Here is a 17,097-nt window from a genome sequence, read left to right as displayed (position 1 = left end):
CTCCTGCCTGTGCAATTTCCTCTTCCTGGGCATTGGCCAAGCTGTGTGCAAATGCCCCAGAGGTAGGGCTTCACCCCAGCTCTGTTTCGCCCTTGCTCCTTTGCCCCATAACTCTCCTCATAGGGAAACCCTCCCACCCCAGATGTTGCCCTCCTTTGTCTATGCCTGCACCCAGCCCTAGACAGGGGCCCTAGAACATGCCAAAGAGGGAACCCAGGCCCCCTCCAGCAGATGTTTCTGGGGCAAAACAGCAAAAGCCCCTCCATTGGGGGGTGACGGGTGGCAGAGGTTCATCAGGTCCCAGAGGCCGGGGGAGAGGGCCTAGGGGACTGTAAGCCAGCAGAGGGCAGAGCTAAGGGGAGAAGCATGGAGGCCTTCATCCCCAAGGGAACCCCCCTCTCCCAGCAGGGCTTGTCCATCCCAAACTCCCCATGCCCCTGTGAGAAAGGGCCAGGCTAGAGGGGCCGCAGGGCAGGACTTCTGGATTCCCTTCCTAGCCCAGCCGTGAACAGGCAGTGTGGTCTGGGGCAAGCCACTTTGCTTTGGCGGTGCCTCAGTTTCCCACATGGGGGGCAGTATCATCCCATGGGGGGGAGGGGAAGCTACTGGGTGTTTGCAAAGTACCGGGCTAGAGAGGGTCTGGGGGGTTAATGTCTCTGGCTGCGCCTTTCCAGCCCCCTACGGCCCGAGGTGCCCCCAGCACCCCTGATTTTCGGAGGGGCTGGGCACCCACAGCCTCCCCGCACCCCGGGAGCCTCCCCGGGGACCAGTAGTTTTCCACGCGTGGCTCCCGGGAGCAGCACTCGATTAGCCGGGCCTGGGCGCCCGCGTTACACAACCAGCGCCGGTGCAGGAGGCTGGACCGGCCCGAGCTGCCTGCTCCTCCCCTCGCCACGCCGCCGCCGCGTGACCGCCCGGCCCAGCCAGGACACGCCCCCGGGCGGCACGTGCGGGCAGCGTGGGCAGGGGCTACTCCGGATTTACACACCGCCCCCCCCTCCCATTGCCTTGCATGGACTACTCCGGATTTACACACCGCCCCCCCCCCCCATTGCCTTGCATGGACTACTCCGGATTTACACTCCTTTCTATTGCCTGCCGTGGGCTACTCCGGATTTACACCTTCCCCCATTGCCTTGCATGGACTACTCCAGATTTACACTCCTTTCTATTGCCTGCCGTGGGCTACTCCGGATTTACACCCTCCCCCATTGCCTTGCATGGACTACTCCGGATTTACACTCCTTTCTATTGCCTGCCGTGGGCTACTCCGCATTTACACCCCCCCTCATTGCCTTGCATGGACTACTCCGGATTTACACTCCTTTCTATTGCCTGCCATGGGCTACTCCGGATTTACACATCGTCCCCTCTGCCTCCATTGCCTTGCATGAGCTACTCCGGATTTACACCCCTTTCTATTGCCTGCCATGGGCTACTCCAGATTTACACCCTATCTCCCCATTGTCTCCCGTGAGTTATGCCAAATATACACCACCTCCCCCATTGCCTTGCATGGGCTGCTCCACATTTACTCCACTTCCTCTGTTGCCTGCCATAGGGTACCCCGGATTTACACCGCATCCTTCAATTGACTTTCGTGGAGCTATCCATTCATTTTCAGGGAGCTGCTCCTGATTTACGCCATGTGCCTCCATTCACTTCCATTGAGTTACATTCTGTTTACACTAGGGTAACAGAACAGGGTTGATATCTAGGAGGGGGCTGCAGAAGTTACCCCACAGGTAAATCTGGCTCTGCTATTTGGGTTGTAATTGGTTCTTCCTGGGGGTAAAATTTGGGTTGAAACTGCAGGGGAAAGGACCCTGCTTCCGCCCTCCCAGATGGACATGTAGCTTGAGCCATTTGCCCCAGGTGGTGCAGGGCTGGGAATAGAACCCAGGCATCCTGCCTCGCCCCAGATAATTACCTGGCCCTGTGAAGTGCACATGGCCCTTTGCTGTGTCTCAGCAACCTCAAAGAGCATCCGGTGTAACATGGGGCAAGATGGCAAGCAGGTCCTACCCCGCCCCAGCTTGGAATACTCAGAATCACCTGCCTGTTCAGGAGACTCAGTCCTGAGCAATACCCCCTCCCCATCCTACCTGGCTATCCCAGCACTGCCCCCAGCCCATCCCAATGCTCTTCCAGCGCTCCTCTGCAGCACCCACTCCCCCGCTATTCCTGTGCTTGGCTTCCCTGCAGCCCTGTGCTAATCCTCACTCCCCATTTGCCTCCCTCCGCATGTAAATGTGCCTCACCCTACTGAACAGCCAGCACTGGGCTGGATCCGAAAGGGGATCCTGGACTGAGGCAGCCGGACGCAGACAGACCCTGGGTTCTCTCTGGCTCCCTGCTACTGCTGGTTTCCAAGTCCAAACTTGGACAAAACACAGCTGCTTCCCCAGAGTGGGAAAGAGGGTCCCCGGGGAACATTCTCCCTAAGGAAGAGCCCAGCCCCTCCCCCCCCCCGCCGGCCCCCACTGTTTGCATAAGCAGGAGCTGAATTGGACCCCTCCACGAATCCCCCTTCCCAGGTCAAGCCAGCCAGGGACGGGACGGGATGGGCCAGCCAGGTGACATCAGGGCAAGTCTCCCTGTTCTGGTCAGGCGAGTTGCTGGCTAGAGAGCTACGCCCACTGAGGGACGCAGCTGGCACCCAGCGGGGTGCTGAGCCAGCTGAGCTGCATGGAGCAGGAGGGAAAGGGCCCCCCTGCCCAGGCTGTGGGTGGGATAGGGAGGTGTGTCAGGCTGCAGCTGGGCCTACGTGTGTCTTTGTGGCAGGCCGGGTGGGGTCACACAGGGGTGTGTAGTGTGGGGGTGTCACTGACTGGGGAGTGTGCGTGAGGGGTCCCCTTCTGGGCTGTGGCTGTTTGGCTCAAGCTGTAGCAGCCCCAGCTACAAGGCATCATGGCTGTGTGTGATGGAGGGGGCTTGTGTGTGTTGGGGGTGATTGGTGTGTGTGGCAGGGGGTGGGCTTGTGAGGTTTGATTGGTGGCTAGGAACAGGGGTGGGCTTGAATGGGGTCTGACTGGGGGGGGTGAACAGGGGTTGGGCTTGTGGGGGTGTGATGAGTGGGTCTGGCCAGGGGTGGGTTTGTGTGGGGCTGTGATTGGTGGGGATATAGTTGGGAATGGGTTTGTGAGGGCTGTGATTGGTGTGGGAGGTGATTGGGTGTGGCTGGGGAGTGGGTTTGTGAGGGCTGTGATTGGTGGATAGGATCAGGGGTAGTTTTGAGGTTTATGTGGGCTGATATTAGGGGAAGTAATTGGAAGCACTGGTTGGGGGAGGGAGGGAGCGAGTGCTGTGGTTTGGGGTGTGATTGATAGGGCTGATTTTAGGGGATTGTGAGTACTGTAATTTAAGTGGGGTATGGTTGAAGGAGCTGGTGGGGGATGTGTGGGTTGTGCTTGGTGGGTGTGGCTGGGGTAGGTTTGGGGTGATGGGGGTATGATTTGGGCTGTGCTCGGTGGGTGTGGCTAGGGGTGAGTTTGGGGGTGATTGGAAGGGCTGGCAGAGGGGTTGTGAGGGCTGTGCTTGGTGGGTGTGGTTGGGGTGGATTTGGGGGTGACTGAGGGTGTGATTCGGGTGGAGTTGTGAGGGCTGTGCTCAGTGGGTATAGCTGAGGGTGGGATTGGGGGTTATTGGGGGTGTGATTTGGGTGGGGTTGTGAGGGCTGTGCTCAGTGGGTGTAGCTGGGGGTGGGATTGGGAGTGTGATTCGGGTGGGGTTGTGAGGGCTGTGCTCAGTGGGTGTAGCTGGGGGTGGGTTTGGGGGTGTAATTTGGGTGGGGTTGTGAGGGCTGTGCTCAGTGGGTATAGCTGGGGGTGTGTTTGGGGGTGATTGGGGGTGTGATTCGGGTGGGGTTGTGAGGGCTGTGCTCGGTGGGTGTGGCCGGGGGTGGGTTTGGGGGTGATTGGGGATGTGATTCAGGTGGGGTTGTGAGGGCTGTGCTCGGTGGGTGTAGCCGGGGGTGGGTTTGGGGGTGATTGGGGATGTGATTCGGGTGGGGTTGTGAGGACTGTGCTCGGTGGGTGTAGCCGGGGGTGGGTTTGGGGGTGATTGGGGATGTGATTCCGGTGGGAATGTGAGGGCTGTGCTCGGTGGTGTAGCCGGGGGTGGGTTTGGGGGTGATTGGGGATGTGATTCGGGTGGGGTTGTGAGGGCTGTGCTCGCTGGGTGTAGCCGGGGGTGGGTTTGGGGGTGATTGGGGGTGTGATTCGGGTGGGGTTGTGAGGGCTGTGCTCGGTGGGTGTAGCCGGGGGTGGGTTTGGGGGTGATTGGGGGTGTGATTCGGGTGGGGTTGTGAGGGCTGTGCTCGCTGGGTGTGGCCGAGGGTGGGTTTATGACTTATCCTTGTAGGATGCTTCATGGAGGTTCTCGTCTCTGGCACGGTGCCATCCGTGCAGCGGGTGAACTGGTTTGGCTGTTGGCACAGAGCGGCCCGGCAGGCTCGTGCTGGGCGTGCCTCCGAGGAGCTAGCAGACGGGGCCGGCTCTGCAAGAGCCGTGGGGTAGAGCAGAGCAAAGACAACATCCTCTGCTCCGCTCCGGTGGCTTGTCCTCCCTTACCCAGAATCCCCCGGGGTCTGTGCCCCGCTCCTGCTTGCCTGGGTGCTCTTGCAGGGCCCTGTCTCCAAAGGTGCCGGTGGCTGCCCTGTAGGGAACGGCTCCGGGCCCACAGCAGGGAGGGGCTCAGTTGCCTCCTGCCCGGCCCTGCGATGTCACAGGGGAGCCAGCTGGCTGAGTACAGCGATGGGCCTATGACAGGGGCTCCTAGCAGCTCAGCAGCCCCTGGCCTAGGGCTGCTGGCAACGGGACCCAGCGTCTTCTGCTGTCTTGCTCTCCCTTGAGCCTATTTGCCTCTTGCACCAGGCTAGGAAAGGGCAACAGTGGGATGCGCCAGCCCCCCTCACCCTGGGGCTTGGAAACTGCCAGGACGCTTGGCTGCACCCAGCCTGGCCTCTTGTGGAAAGAGCCCAGGTCACGGCTGCTCCTGACGGATCCTTTCCCTTAAGAAGCCGCCCACAGGTCCGTACCTCCCGCTGGCATGGCGCCGTCTGCAGGAATCACTCAGCTCTGACACGCGGCCACTCTGGGGTGGGACGCTGCCCCAGGATCCCTCACCAGGTGCTGCATGTAGTGTGGGCTTGAACCAGCTGCCAGGCTGCCCCCCAGAGGTGGCTGCTTTTTGGCACTGCGGGGAGCTGTCCCTGTGCAGAGTTACAGGGCTGCTAACTCAGGCAGGAATTGCTCCTGGCTGGTGCTGCCAGCAGAGAAGCGAAGGGCAGCATGGCCCCAGAACCTGGCCTGGAAGGGGCAGGGAACGAGATGTCCAAGTGGTGGGTGCTTGATTTACTATGCTCCAGTGCCCGCCCCAGCTGCCAGACTGGCACAGGCAGGGGGCTGGGTTTGGGGCAGGCTGAGGGCAGCTGGCAGGGGCAGAGCGAGGGCTGGGGGCTGTGGAGGGAGTCCCATCCTGGTGTTTATGCTCCCAAGGGGGGCTGAGAACCTGTAGTTGGACGTGAAGCCGAGATTCCAGCCTATATATCCCGTTGGTTACCCTTCAATAGCCCACAAGCCAGCTCTGCTCTGGGGGGCGTGCCCAGAGGTGTGTGTCCTTCAATCCAGGCCCATGGCCCCTGCTATCTGAGCCCTGGGCATCCCCCCGCCAGCTCTGCCCGTGCCTCTCAATCCCGACCTGCAGTCCCCTGCTGTCCCAGCCCTGGGTTTCCCCCACTCATTCACATAGATTTCCTGGCACCCCTTGCTCCTGACCCACAGCCCCACACCTTCAGGAGCCCCAGGGCCAGAATAGCAGGGGGCTGGGGGGCAGGACAGTGAGGCATCACCAAACGCAAATACCCCCCCCCCCCAGATCCAGAGAAGCACAGTGAGCTCCGGGGCCTGCTTTGCCCCAGACTCTGGCGTGTCATGGGAGAGCTGCGATAAGAGCTGACGGTAAGTGCTTCCCACACGGTGCTAGGCACGCACGGGGTTACAGGAACCGCCTTGGACCTTTATCTGCCTCTGGCATCTCGGCCCGGCCACTCAGCAAAGCTCCTGTCTGGCTCATGTGCCCTGCTCGCAGGAAACCACAGCCACCACTTGAAGGGAGACGCCGCCAAAGGCCCCTTCCCCAGCCTCCTGGGGGGCTGGGTCCCCCTCGTTCCTCAAGCTGGGGCACTGGGGGGAGTGGGAGCTGAGAAGGGTGGATCTGGGAGCCAGGTAAGGTGACCACGTCCTGATTTTGTAGGGACAGTCTTGATATTTGGGGCTTTTACTTACATAGGAGCCTCTTCCCCTCCCCCCAACCCTGATTTTTCTCCTTTGCTAACGGGTCCATCCTGGGCTGGGCTCCAGGAGCTCTGGGTTCAGTGTCCAGCAGGGCCACCGGCTCCTGAGGTGACCCTGAGGGCATCACCCAACGTCCCTGTTCCTGCCTGGCAGGGCAACTCCAGCAGCCAGTCTCAAGCATCTCTCTTCCTCCCTGGCAACGGGATTCCCTGCGCACCCGCCAGGCGTGGGCCTCCCCGCCGTCCAGAGGGGCGTTCCAGCTGTGGCCAGCATTCTAGAATTCGGCCAGCATTCTAGAATTCGGCCAGCATTCTAGAATTCACCCAGCAGCATGTGGGAGCCAGATGTGCCCAGCTGCGCTGCTCTGCAGATCTCGTCCATTCCCCCGGGGGTGGGGGGCAGTGCCTGGTCGCAGGGGGCTGGGCAGACCCTCCTTTAGAAACCGGCTCCCTGTGTTCCCATTGGCCTCCAGCCCTGGCTGCCCTGACCAGGGTCTCCTCACTGGGGAAGGTCTAAGGGGCCAGTGGCTAATCAGGTGCTGGCATGGGGTGAGGGATCCCTGCCCCTCCCTCTGCCTAGGCAGCTTGGTCAGCCCCAGAGTCCCTGCACTGGCCATCCTCGTGCGGGACGTTAAAGGGCCAGTTGGAGGCGGCAGGCCACCAAGCCATGGGGCAAGTAAACAAGGGAGGATGGAAATACGTGGGCCAGGATTATGAGTGGGCAGGGGATTGCATGAGCAGCCCTGATCTGGACAGAGCCTGGCACCATGAGTGGCCCCACACGGTCAGGCCCTCCAGGTGGTCCCTGCAACTCCTGAAGCATCTTTCTGCTCCTGGGCTCCCCAGCTGCAGCCTCCCTTCCCGGATCCCAGGGCCTGTGTCTGCACCGCACTGGAGTTTGGAGTTTCTTGGAAACGGTCTCCTAGCCGGGTGCACCCGTCGATGCGTGTGTCCTCCAGGCTCTGCAGGAACGACGGGGAGGCAGCAGGGCTCCTTGGGGCCCTTGGGCAGGGAGGCGCCTTCCCAGCCCCTGTGCCGACAGATTTGGCTTGTCAGGGCAGCCCCGTTTCCTTCCCATCCCTCATTCCCGTGTCTTCCCAATCCATCTCCCGTGGGAACTCCTGAGAGCCTGGCGCCTCGCCCAACAGAACAGGCAGCACAGCCAGGCTCTGCTCATGCTGTGGGGCTGGGCTGGACCCCTCTCCCCCTCTCTGAGCCACTGGTAGGGGCAGAGCGTATGTCTCTAGGGCACTGCTGTATCAAGCAAGATCTTTCAGCCAATTCTGTATGACCAGCCCTTTGTGCTGGGGCAGCACTGAGATGTCCCACCAGAGATCAGGGGACCCTCCTCTACCGGGCACTGCCCAGGCACAGAGTAACCGAGATCAGGGCCCTGGCATACGGGGTGCTGCCCAGACACATGGGCTACGTCTAGACTGGCAAGATTTTGCAGAAATACTTTTAATGGAAAAGTTTTTCCGTTAAAAGTATTTCCACAAAAGCGCGTCTAGATTGGCATGGATGCTTTTGTGCAAAAGCATCCGTGCCAATCTAGATGCGCTTTGGCGCAAGAAAACTCCGATGGCCATTTTAGCCATCGGGCTTTCTTGCACAAAAAAATTAAGGTGCCTGTCTACACTGGCCCTCTTGCACAAGTATTCTTGCACAAGAGGGCTTATCCCTGAGCGGGAGCGTGAAAGTATTTGCACAAGAAGCACTGATTTTGTACATTACAAAGTCAGTGCTCTTGCGCAAATTCAAGCGGCCAGTGTAGACAGCTGGCAAGTTTTTGCGCAAAAGCACTTGCTTTTGCGCAAAATCTTGCCAGTCTAGATGCACCCACGGTGACTGAGAGTGAGGCTCTGTCAGGCCAGGTGCTGCCCAGACAGCCTGAGAGACAGTCCCTGCCCCAAAGAAGTCACAAACAAGCTGAGACAAGATGTAACACGTGGATATGAAAAATCCTTCCCCTTGATTTCTCGTCTCTCATTGCACAATAGCTCTAGCGCTGTGGCTAGGGAACGTTCCCCCAGCTTTCCTTGTGTTTATTCCGGGAATTCCTGGGGCCCAATTCCAAAGAGCACCAGACAATCAATTCTTTGTCTTTGCCAGTGGGTTTCATTCATTAATTCAGCCGTATCAACCTGCCACCTGAGGATGGGAAATCGAGGCGCAGAGAGGGGAAGCAACTTGTCCAAGGTCACAGAGTGAGTCAGTGGCGGAGCTAAGAATGGGAATCCTGATTCCATGTCGCCTGCAAGAACCCCTAGCCCCTCCTTTCCCACCCAGAACAAGGGGCCTGTCTTGGCTCCTAAATTCCTATGGGAGAAACTGAGGCCCGGAGAGTCATTTTCCTTCCCCCCACCCATAGTACTACACAGTTGCAGAGCAGGGAATGGTACCTTGGAGTCCTGCACTCCCCGTGCCCCACCGTTCTAACCACCAGACACCCCTGTCTCCCACCCCACTCCCCTTTGCTGGGGCGAGGCAGGCTGTGGAGGACAGGGGGAGGCAGCCAGACTGATCCTTTGCCCAGCAGTGCCCTCTGCTGGGCTTCCTACCGAAGGCTCCTTTTGCATTTGATGGGGGCTGGGCACACAGGACCCCCCGCTCCCCAGACCAGCAGCCCTCGTGCAGGAGCTGGCTGCTCCCACGCTACAGGTGGTCTGGGGTGACGAGCGCCCCGACCCCCGGCCTTCCCAGCCCGTTGGCATCCTGCCCGTTCAACACCCTGCCCCACTGTGGGGGTGGATTTAGGGCCTTGTCCATGTCACTTGTCCCCAGAGACCCGCCTGAATGCTGCGGTCGTGCCCTGCTTAGGACCTCACCCCAGAAGGAATGGCCATGCCTCCCCCCTCCCCCCTGGTTCGGATCCCCTCCAGCCCAGGGCTAACCGGGCCTCCCCCATGATCTCCCCCCTCCCCCAGACTGCAGATGGGAATAAAGTGGGGGTGGGGGTGGCTCTGGGTGGGCTCTGTGGGGTGGGCAGCGGTGCCATCCTGCTGTTTGCAGAGCAGCGCCCTGGCCAGCCACCCTGCGGCTCCCAGTTGCAAAGCTCGACAGTGCAGAGCTGCGGCAAGGGGGCTGCGGGAAGGGGGGAGCACAAGGGGCTGGATCAGAGCCAGGGGGAGCCACAGTGGGACCGGTGGGGAGAGGGTGAGACAGGAAGGGGTCTGCTGGCCTGGCTCTCTCCAAACACGCACCTTGGGATTCCACGAGACCTGAGTACCTGCCAGGAGCTAAGCCCACCGCCCGGGACGGGTGGCTGGCAGCTTTCTCGGCTGTTTGCAAACGTGGCTGGCCCGTCTCTTCTGCTCCCTCCCCCGCCCCCCAGCAGCAGGAACCGGATCACGCTGTGGGTAGAGCGAGACACCTCCCCCCACTGCCAGGTGGAGAGCAGCTGCTGGAGCTGGAGTGGGGTGGGGAGGGGAGTGGAGGGGAGGGAGAGGGAGGGGGTGGGCAGTAAGGGAGCAGGGCACGGGAAGGGGGGGCTCATAACACATGTTCTCCATGCAGCCCTGGACCTCCCTCTGCTGCCATTGGTACCCCGGGCCCCCATCTCAGCCTGCCCCCGCCACGTGCAGCCACGGCCCGGATCCCACGCAAAAGAGGATTCTTTTTATTATCGAAACCCAAAGAGTTCGGGCAGCCAGTGCCCCCCCCCCCCCGAGAGCCTAGGGGCTGCACCCCATTCCTGGTGGGCCAGGCCGGGGTTGGGGGAGCTGTCATTTCGGGGGGCAGGAGGAAAGAGCTCGAGGGGGCAGAAGGAAGGGACAAGGGTGCAGTGTGGGGCTCCAGCCAAAGGACAGAGCTTCTGGGCAGTCGTCACATTCCCTCCAGCCCCCCAATGCTTGGCCAAGTCCCTTTCCCTCCCGCATGTCCCGCCTCCCCGGTCCCCACCGGGGACAAGCACCAGGCCTCAGGGTGTGCTGGGACCTAGCTGGGCAGCAGGGCGGGCAGCGGGACCTCGGCCTCGCCCAGCACGGTGTCCCGCCTCACACCACAGCCCTTGCTGAGGGCCTTGAGCCGGAGGCTGCGGCCGGGCAGCTCGTGGGGCGCGAGGCCCTCGAAGAAGAAGTCCTCGTTGAAGATGGGGCTCCGGCTCCTCTGGACCAGGGCGGTGAGCTGCTTCTGCGCCTGGCCGGGCCGCAGCTGCAGGGACACGCAGCAGCCGACGTGCCGGGGGGGGCAGGACTGCGGGTACAGGCCCTCGGCGCTGACCAGCCGGACGTGCAGGCGCCTGCTGGCCGGGATGTACTCGGAGGAGAGGCGCAGGCGCCCGCCTCGGCTCAGCGCCACCGTGTTCTCCTGGGCCACCCGCACGGGGCGGCAGATGAAGTCCAGGGGGAAGAAGAGAGGTGGGGCCAACCTGGCTGCTGACCCCCAGCTGGGCTCGGCCGCACGGCGTGGGACGCAGGGGCTGTTGTCCGCTGAGCTGGCGTCCTCCGTGGAGAGCGAGCTAGCCCGGCCCCCTGCCTGGGCATGCAGGGTGCAGCGACAGAGGGGCCAGCCCCCGCGGGCCTGGCAGGGTGGGGAGCGCACCAGCAGTGGGGAGCCGAAGGGGGAGGAACTCGTAGAGGAGGCCGTGTCGCTGTCCCAATCACCGGGCGGGGAGACAGGCTGCAGCACCAGGGAGAGGTCGAGGGAGACGCACTGGGGCAGGCAGGGGGTGTGAAAGAGGGACTCCCTGCGGCGTGTGTGGGGGCTCTCGGGCAGGATGGGGAAGCCCCCTGGGCTGGCAAGGTGGGCAGGGCAGAGCTGCTGGCTGGCCTCGCCCGTCTGGTCCAGGCTGGGTATGTGGATGACGTGCCGGTTGGCGGTGCCCATCAGGGCCCTGGATGTTTCAGGGCTCCTGGGCCCCCGGGGGCCCTGCTGGGAACTGGGATTCCTGCCTGGGGCTCTGTTCTGCAGGGTGGAGAGTTGGGGGGGGATGAAAAACTGGGGGATGCGGTCGGGGGTGAGGATGTTGGGGCAGGCAGGCGGCGGGCCCGGCTTCTTCGTGGCCCTCTCTCTGGAGAGAAACATCTCGGTGGAGTCGGGGGAGCAGGTCGCTAGGCTGCTGCCCCCTCCAATGGAAACCCCGATCCAGGGCCTGGGGTCAAAAGCCTCCTAAGAAGAACCAGAAGCAGCAAGTCAAAGCCTTGGAGGCTGCCAGGGGCTGGACCATTGACTTCTCCCCAGAGCTGCTTCTACAGCAAGGAGCTGGGGAGACCGGACAGATGCTGCCCAGCTGGAGAAAGGAACCAGGCCCTGTCTCATATCGGAGGCTGCCTCCAGGCCTGCAAACATCTCCTGCAGCTCCCTTGTGAGTAGGGTGTTTCCTCTGCTGAAACCCCTCTGGCTGCTTAGCCGCCAATGTCCCTATGTTGGCACTAGCCTCTCAGGACAGGGCAGAGCCGTGCTAAGGGTCTAGAGCGAAAGGCGGAGGGGCTCCCAGCACTTCAGGGCTGGCAGAATCTGCCCCGTTGCCCAAGTAGGACCAGCCAACACGTTGTGCTGGTGTAGCCCTGGGACTGGAAGGTCTCAAATACTAAGCAGCTCCTCGTTAGTATAGTGGTAAGTATCCCCACCTGTCATGCGGGAGACTGGGATTCAATTCCCCAATGGGGAGATATGAAAATGGTTTGGGGGAGGGATAGCTTAGTGTTTTGAGCATTGGCCTGCTAAACCCAGGGTGGTGAGTTCAATCCTTGCAGAGGCCATTTAGGGATTTGGGGCAAAAATTTGTCAGGGATGGTATTTGGCCCTGCTGTGAAGGCAGGGGACTGGACTCAATGACCTTTCAAGGTCCCTTCCGGAGATAGGCGATCTCCATTAATTTATTTAAATGTGGGTTAAACTTAGGGTGCCCATTTTACTGATGGGGTAACTGAGGCCGAGACAGGATTCTCTCAAGGGGACCCAGGGAGACTAGAAACTAGGTCTGCAGGACTGGAAGTACTAGGCAGCACTGCCTCCCTACCTCAGGCGCCTTGGCACCTGGCTGCACCCCACCAAACCCCACTCTTGTCTCAGAGCTCGGCATAGAACCCAGGAGTCCTAACGCCCAGCCCCCACTTAGCCCCGAGGCAGCGCTGATTTTAAAACACTGGAGTAGTTCTTGCTCATAGCACAGAGAAATTTCTAAAAGCCCTTAAGCCCCACTTCCTGCCTCCTTCCCCTCTGCAGGGCCAGGGGGTCACATCTGCAGAGCCAACCCAAACCCCCAGGGAGAGGCACAGCTGAGCCGGGGGGGGGGGCACTGCTCCGAGGCCATGTGCCCCCCTACCCCACATGCCAGGGCTTGGGAAGCTACCGGACCTGCCTCACCAAAGGGTAACTTGCCAACGTGTCAATAGGGCAAGAGGCCAACTGCTCTGCTTAGAAACTGCACCCCCTTCGCCATCTCCCGTGCAGCCCCGAGCTCGAATCACCTGCCCACAGCCCCTCGCGGCAGCCTGGCTGGTTTCCACTCCCCCCCCCCATCCCCTGCAGGAGTCAGGCTGGAAAAGTTTGCTCATGTAAACAGCTCCCTCTTGGAGGTGGGACCCTGGCGTGGTCCAGAACCGCAGCCCCCGTCCTTACCTGCTTTCAGCGTGCCCCTCCCCAGGGATCTCGGCTTCACGCTCCCGGCTTTGCCGCAGCAGCTGGGACCCACCAGCCTTTGCCGGGGGGAGTTATAGCGCTCGGCTCTCCACGTCACACTGAGCCAGCCGGCGGCCGGGAAGGGAGACAAGGAGTCTAGTGCTTGCAGAGTGACTTCCCAGCAGGGGGCTCCTCCAGAAAGTGTAAGCGCCAGGACCGGCCACGGATATTTAGAAGGACGCCTGGACGGGGGCAGGCAGGAAGCAGCCCTCTGGCTACCATCTGGGTCAGCCCAGATGCCACTGGAACGAGGCAAGTTGCCTTTGCTGTGTCTGGTCCTGGCGGCTTCACCTTGGTCACCCCTGGTCACGCAGGGAAGGGGGCCTTGGGCCACATGGCTGGCAAGAGAGATACCAGGAGAGAATTCTTCCGCCTGCTGTAGCCGCTGGCAGCACTCACACCGGCGCTGGGTTCAAATCTCCCGCTTCCAACCCCGATGTGCTGCAGTTCCACTGCTCCTGCTAACACCTCGTTCCTGACTCCCCCCACAGGGCAAGAAGAATCCGCTTGCTAGCTCTTCTGAATGGAGCACACGGCTCAGTTAGGTGACGCTCACGTCGAGGATAAAAGCCTACTATACCTGCACACCCGTAGACTCACTTGTCCCAGCTTGTGGATGTTTGTCAGGGCTGGGCAAGATGTGGTCTGCAGGCCGGATGCGGCCCACCTAACACTTTAATCCAGACTGCAGCAGGCTGCTTTCTATTTATATCCTGCTGCCCCTGCCACCGAATTTCCAGGCAGCAGCTCAGATAAGAGGATCCTATTTAAATGCCTTATGGCTCCCAGTCATGGTGCTACCCTGGCAGGGGCCGGAGCCCCGAGACCTTTAAATATCCGCAGCAAACATGGGCAGCTGCCAGGCAACACAGTAGAAGCCGGGCCAGGAACAGCAAACCCTTTGCCGTGTTTCTACTTCCAAGCCTTTGGCCCCGGACAATTCTGGGGGGAGGCCAGTCCCCAGGCTCCGCCTCCTCTGGGAGGTGGAGCCAGCCCATGAGCACGTTCCAAAATTCATTACGTGGCTCTCCTGAGAAAATGACTGCCCACCCCATGTCAGTGGTGAACATCCCCCCAACCCCGACGGCCTAAGTCCCAGGAATCGCCACATAGCTCAACCGGCGGAGGCCTGAGTGGGCTCCCCAATACCGGTGGTTAGCTGCATCAGTAGGAAAAGCCTCCAGGGAGGAACAAAGAGCAAGTTCCCCATTTCCCGGAGCATGATTCCCCCCGCCCCCCTGACTCCCCCTTGCAGGGATCCAGTTGCTGCCTCGCGGAGGGTGCTGCAGACCCCCGGCCAACCCTAGTGCATGGCAGGCTGACACTGCGCCTTAGCCCAGCTTGTTGGCTCAGTAACGAGACACGGGGCTGAGCCGTGGACGGCTGGGTTCACATCCGGCCCAGTGAGCAGCCGTCACTACCAGCTGGTGGCAGCACAGGGAAACAAGTGGCTGGCTGCGATGGGCAGGTGGACACATCAGGAAAAGCTCCCTGGGAAGAGGCTCTGGGCTGACAGGTCCCTCAAGACTGGCCACCCTAGAGCAGTGAGTGTAGGGAGTGGTTTGCCCTCCCCTCCCACCTCTCCAGCCCCTGCAAAGCCAGGAAATCCCTTGGAACCCTTCCCGCCAAGCCTGGGACTTGGTATCTTTCCTCTTATCAGACGCTTGACAGACTTTGACTAATGTGATGTCCTTCCTGCTTAGGCTTTGTTCCCCAAGGGCCGCCCCAATGCAGCTGGGTCATGTCCAATAACGCAGGACAAAGAGGCTTTTGTGGTTGAGTGAGGGACACGCAAAGAAATTTAGTCCATGCCTTTGATAGACCAGGGCAGCAACTTCCCAGGGACTCTCAGTAGAGCGAGCTGCGTCGGGGAAGGCTAACAGGGCTCTGGGGTAAACTTGGGTTCAGTTCCCTGCTCTGCCACAGACTCCCTGCATGACCCCCAGGGCAAAGTCACGAGTCACTCTGTGCCTCAGTTTCCCCATGTATATCATAAGACTCAACACCACCCTGCTTTACAGCAGGGGCTATGAAAATAAATACACTGGAGACTGGGAGGTGCTCAGAGAAGAGGAGGGTGAGGGCTGTATAAAAACCTTAGACCGGTACTACTCAACACGCAGCCTGCGGTACAGTCTGGGTTTACGTGGGGCTCAACACCTGGCCCACGGGTGGGAGCCGCAGTAAAGAAGTCATCAATAAAATGGTCTTCTGTGATATGCATTTTCAGGGCTCGACAATTAAGGCAATCTACTTGCTACGGGTGAGTAGATTTTAGCCTGGTGCGGCCGCGCAGCACAGTCTGCACATGCGCAGCATGCGGTTCCGCGCGGCTGGCGATCAGGGCTCGCCGCCGCTTGGCCAGGCCTGTGCATTTTAATAATTAAACTCCTGGACTGTCATTGCTCATTAAAAGTGCAGTCCTATGGGTGGAAATCGGGTAAATGTTGCATTTGATTAATATCAGCAGCAGTGACTTAGATAGGGCCTGCGTGTTGTGCGGTCTTGCCTTAATCTTTGTATTCACACCAGTCAGTGTGAAAGAAGCTATTTGCATATATTTGCATGTCTATGCAACCACCCTGAAGTTGCAGCCCTTGTGCTCTGAGTATCATTGTGGCCCCCGGGGCTTCCAGAGTTGAGTCGCCCTGCCTTAGACAGATCTGCATGTCTGAAGTTGGTCCGACGTGGTGAGTTGTAAGAGGATGACAAGGAAAGGAGATTTTCAAGCCTGGGGAGGAGTTGCCATCTTTGGGATCTTGTAGTGCATGGCGGGATGGCTTTGGAAAGATCAGCTTCTGGCACAACCAGGAGTTCTGAGCTTGGAACAGGAATCTCCGGCCTGGGCCAGGCAGGTTAGCCCGGCTGATCTTACCGAGCCCAGCTGGCCTCAAATGAACTACTTATGGGGCTCGTCTGGATTGTCACTTTAATTGCCCGACTGGTGGGGATGGGGGGGCACGTTCCCTGCCAGCACGTGGCACAAGCCGTAGGCCTCTCTCATCTCCTCACTCCCTGCCCACAACAGCTTCGGCGGCGAGACCGGCCATCGATCCAGGCTGCTGGGCTCCTTCCGAGGGTGACGGGCTAGGGTCTGGCGACCCAGGATGCGCAGGTCAGACGCAGCGTTGGAGTGGGCCCTGCTGACTTTGGGCTCTTTCCTTGCAGCCGCCCTCTGAGAATCTGGATCCAGAAACGGAGGCCCTCAAATCACTAGCCCCCTTGTCAAAACCTGGTCCCTGGGGAGGAAGGGAGTGAACATGGGAGGGGACAGGGATGGATCGAGTAAGTGGCACTTTCTGCCATCTTCGCTCTGCGCGGAGACCGTGTCCCACCCGGACGCTGGATGACCGGGGCTTACTTAGTCGTACCTTGGTCACCTCTTGGCTCTGCAGGAACGTGGCCGACCTGGCACAAAGACGTCAGCACCCCAGAAATCCCCCCTAGTTCTGCCATGTGTCACTTAGCCACGCAGGCTGCTGCAGGTTCTGCTGGCTCCGCCGGCGCCCCAGTGACTAGCAAATCCAGGTCAAGGTCTTGCTCCTTCTCTTCAAGGTGCCCCATGGCTTGGGCGCGGGGAGGAGGACAGAGCCCGACTCTGCAGGATGAAGGTAGTGGGCGATCACGTGACTCCCCAGACACACGGATGGGCAAAGCTGACTGGGAGCACCACTTTCTGCTCCCAGACTGTGGCCTGACTCCCCCTGCAATGGAGGTCCACCCAAAGGCCAGAGACAGTTCTCAGACCTGCCTTGCCTACCACAGAGCTACGTGTGAGCTACCAAAACCAGACACTCCCCTGGGGGAGAGGATGAGAGATCAAGCCACACGAGAGACATATTAGTCACATTGCTTGCTCAGATACCACGGCGATGAATGTGATATAAGAACCTCCACAGAATAGAAAAAAAAAGTAGTTCATCTCTCTTCTCCCTCCCCCTTCAAGTCCCTAGTATTCTGCAAAGATCACTGAGACGATAACTATCTGAAATCATTAAGAAAGGGTTAGAGAATAAGACAGAAAATATATTGCCTCTAGATAAATCCATGGTGTACCCACACCTGCCATACTGTGTGCAAATCCAGTCACTCCATCTCCAAAAATATCTAGAAAGGTTTAGAAAAGAGCTGCAAAAATGATTAGGGGTATGGAATAGCTTCCATACGAGGAAGGATTA

General features: G+C 60.0%; 1 protein-coding gene across 1 annotated transcript; it reads right to left on the bottom strand.

Annotated features, from left to right (window-relative positions):
* Positions 1-7,850: 7,850 nt before the first annotated feature.
* C2CD4D (C2 calcium dependent domain containing 4D) lies at positions 7,851-14,158 on the bottom strand. Its single transcript, XM_006119422.4, has 2 exons — positions 12,860-14,158; positions 7,851-11,404 (listed from the first exon to the last, which is right to left on the bottom strand). Exon 2 carries the CDS (start codon positions 11,318-11,320, stop codon positions 10,232-10,234), a length of 1,089 nt encoding a protein of 362 aa, XP_006119484.2. The 5' UTR covers positions 11,321-11,404; positions 12,860-14,158; the 3' UTR covers positions 7,851-10,231.
* Between the last annotated feature and the right edge of the window lie 2,939 nt (positions 14,159-17,097).

Source organism: Pelodiscus sinensis, chromosome 24, assembly GCF_049634645.1.
Source record: "Pelodiscus sinensis isolate JC-2024 chromosome 24, ASM4963464v1, whole genome shotgun sequence".
Lineage (NCBI taxonomy): Eukaryota > Metazoa > Chordata > Testudines > Trionychidae > Pelodiscus > Pelodiscus sinensis.
This window is presented reverse-complemented; position numbering and strand designations above follow the sequence as displayed.

What these genes read in the sequence shown, in the direction of transcription:
- C2CD4D (XM_006119422.4), bottom strand. Translation starts at nt 11,320, where the DNA reads ATGTTTCTCTCCAGAGAGAGGGCCACGAAGAAGCCGGGCCCGCCGCCT.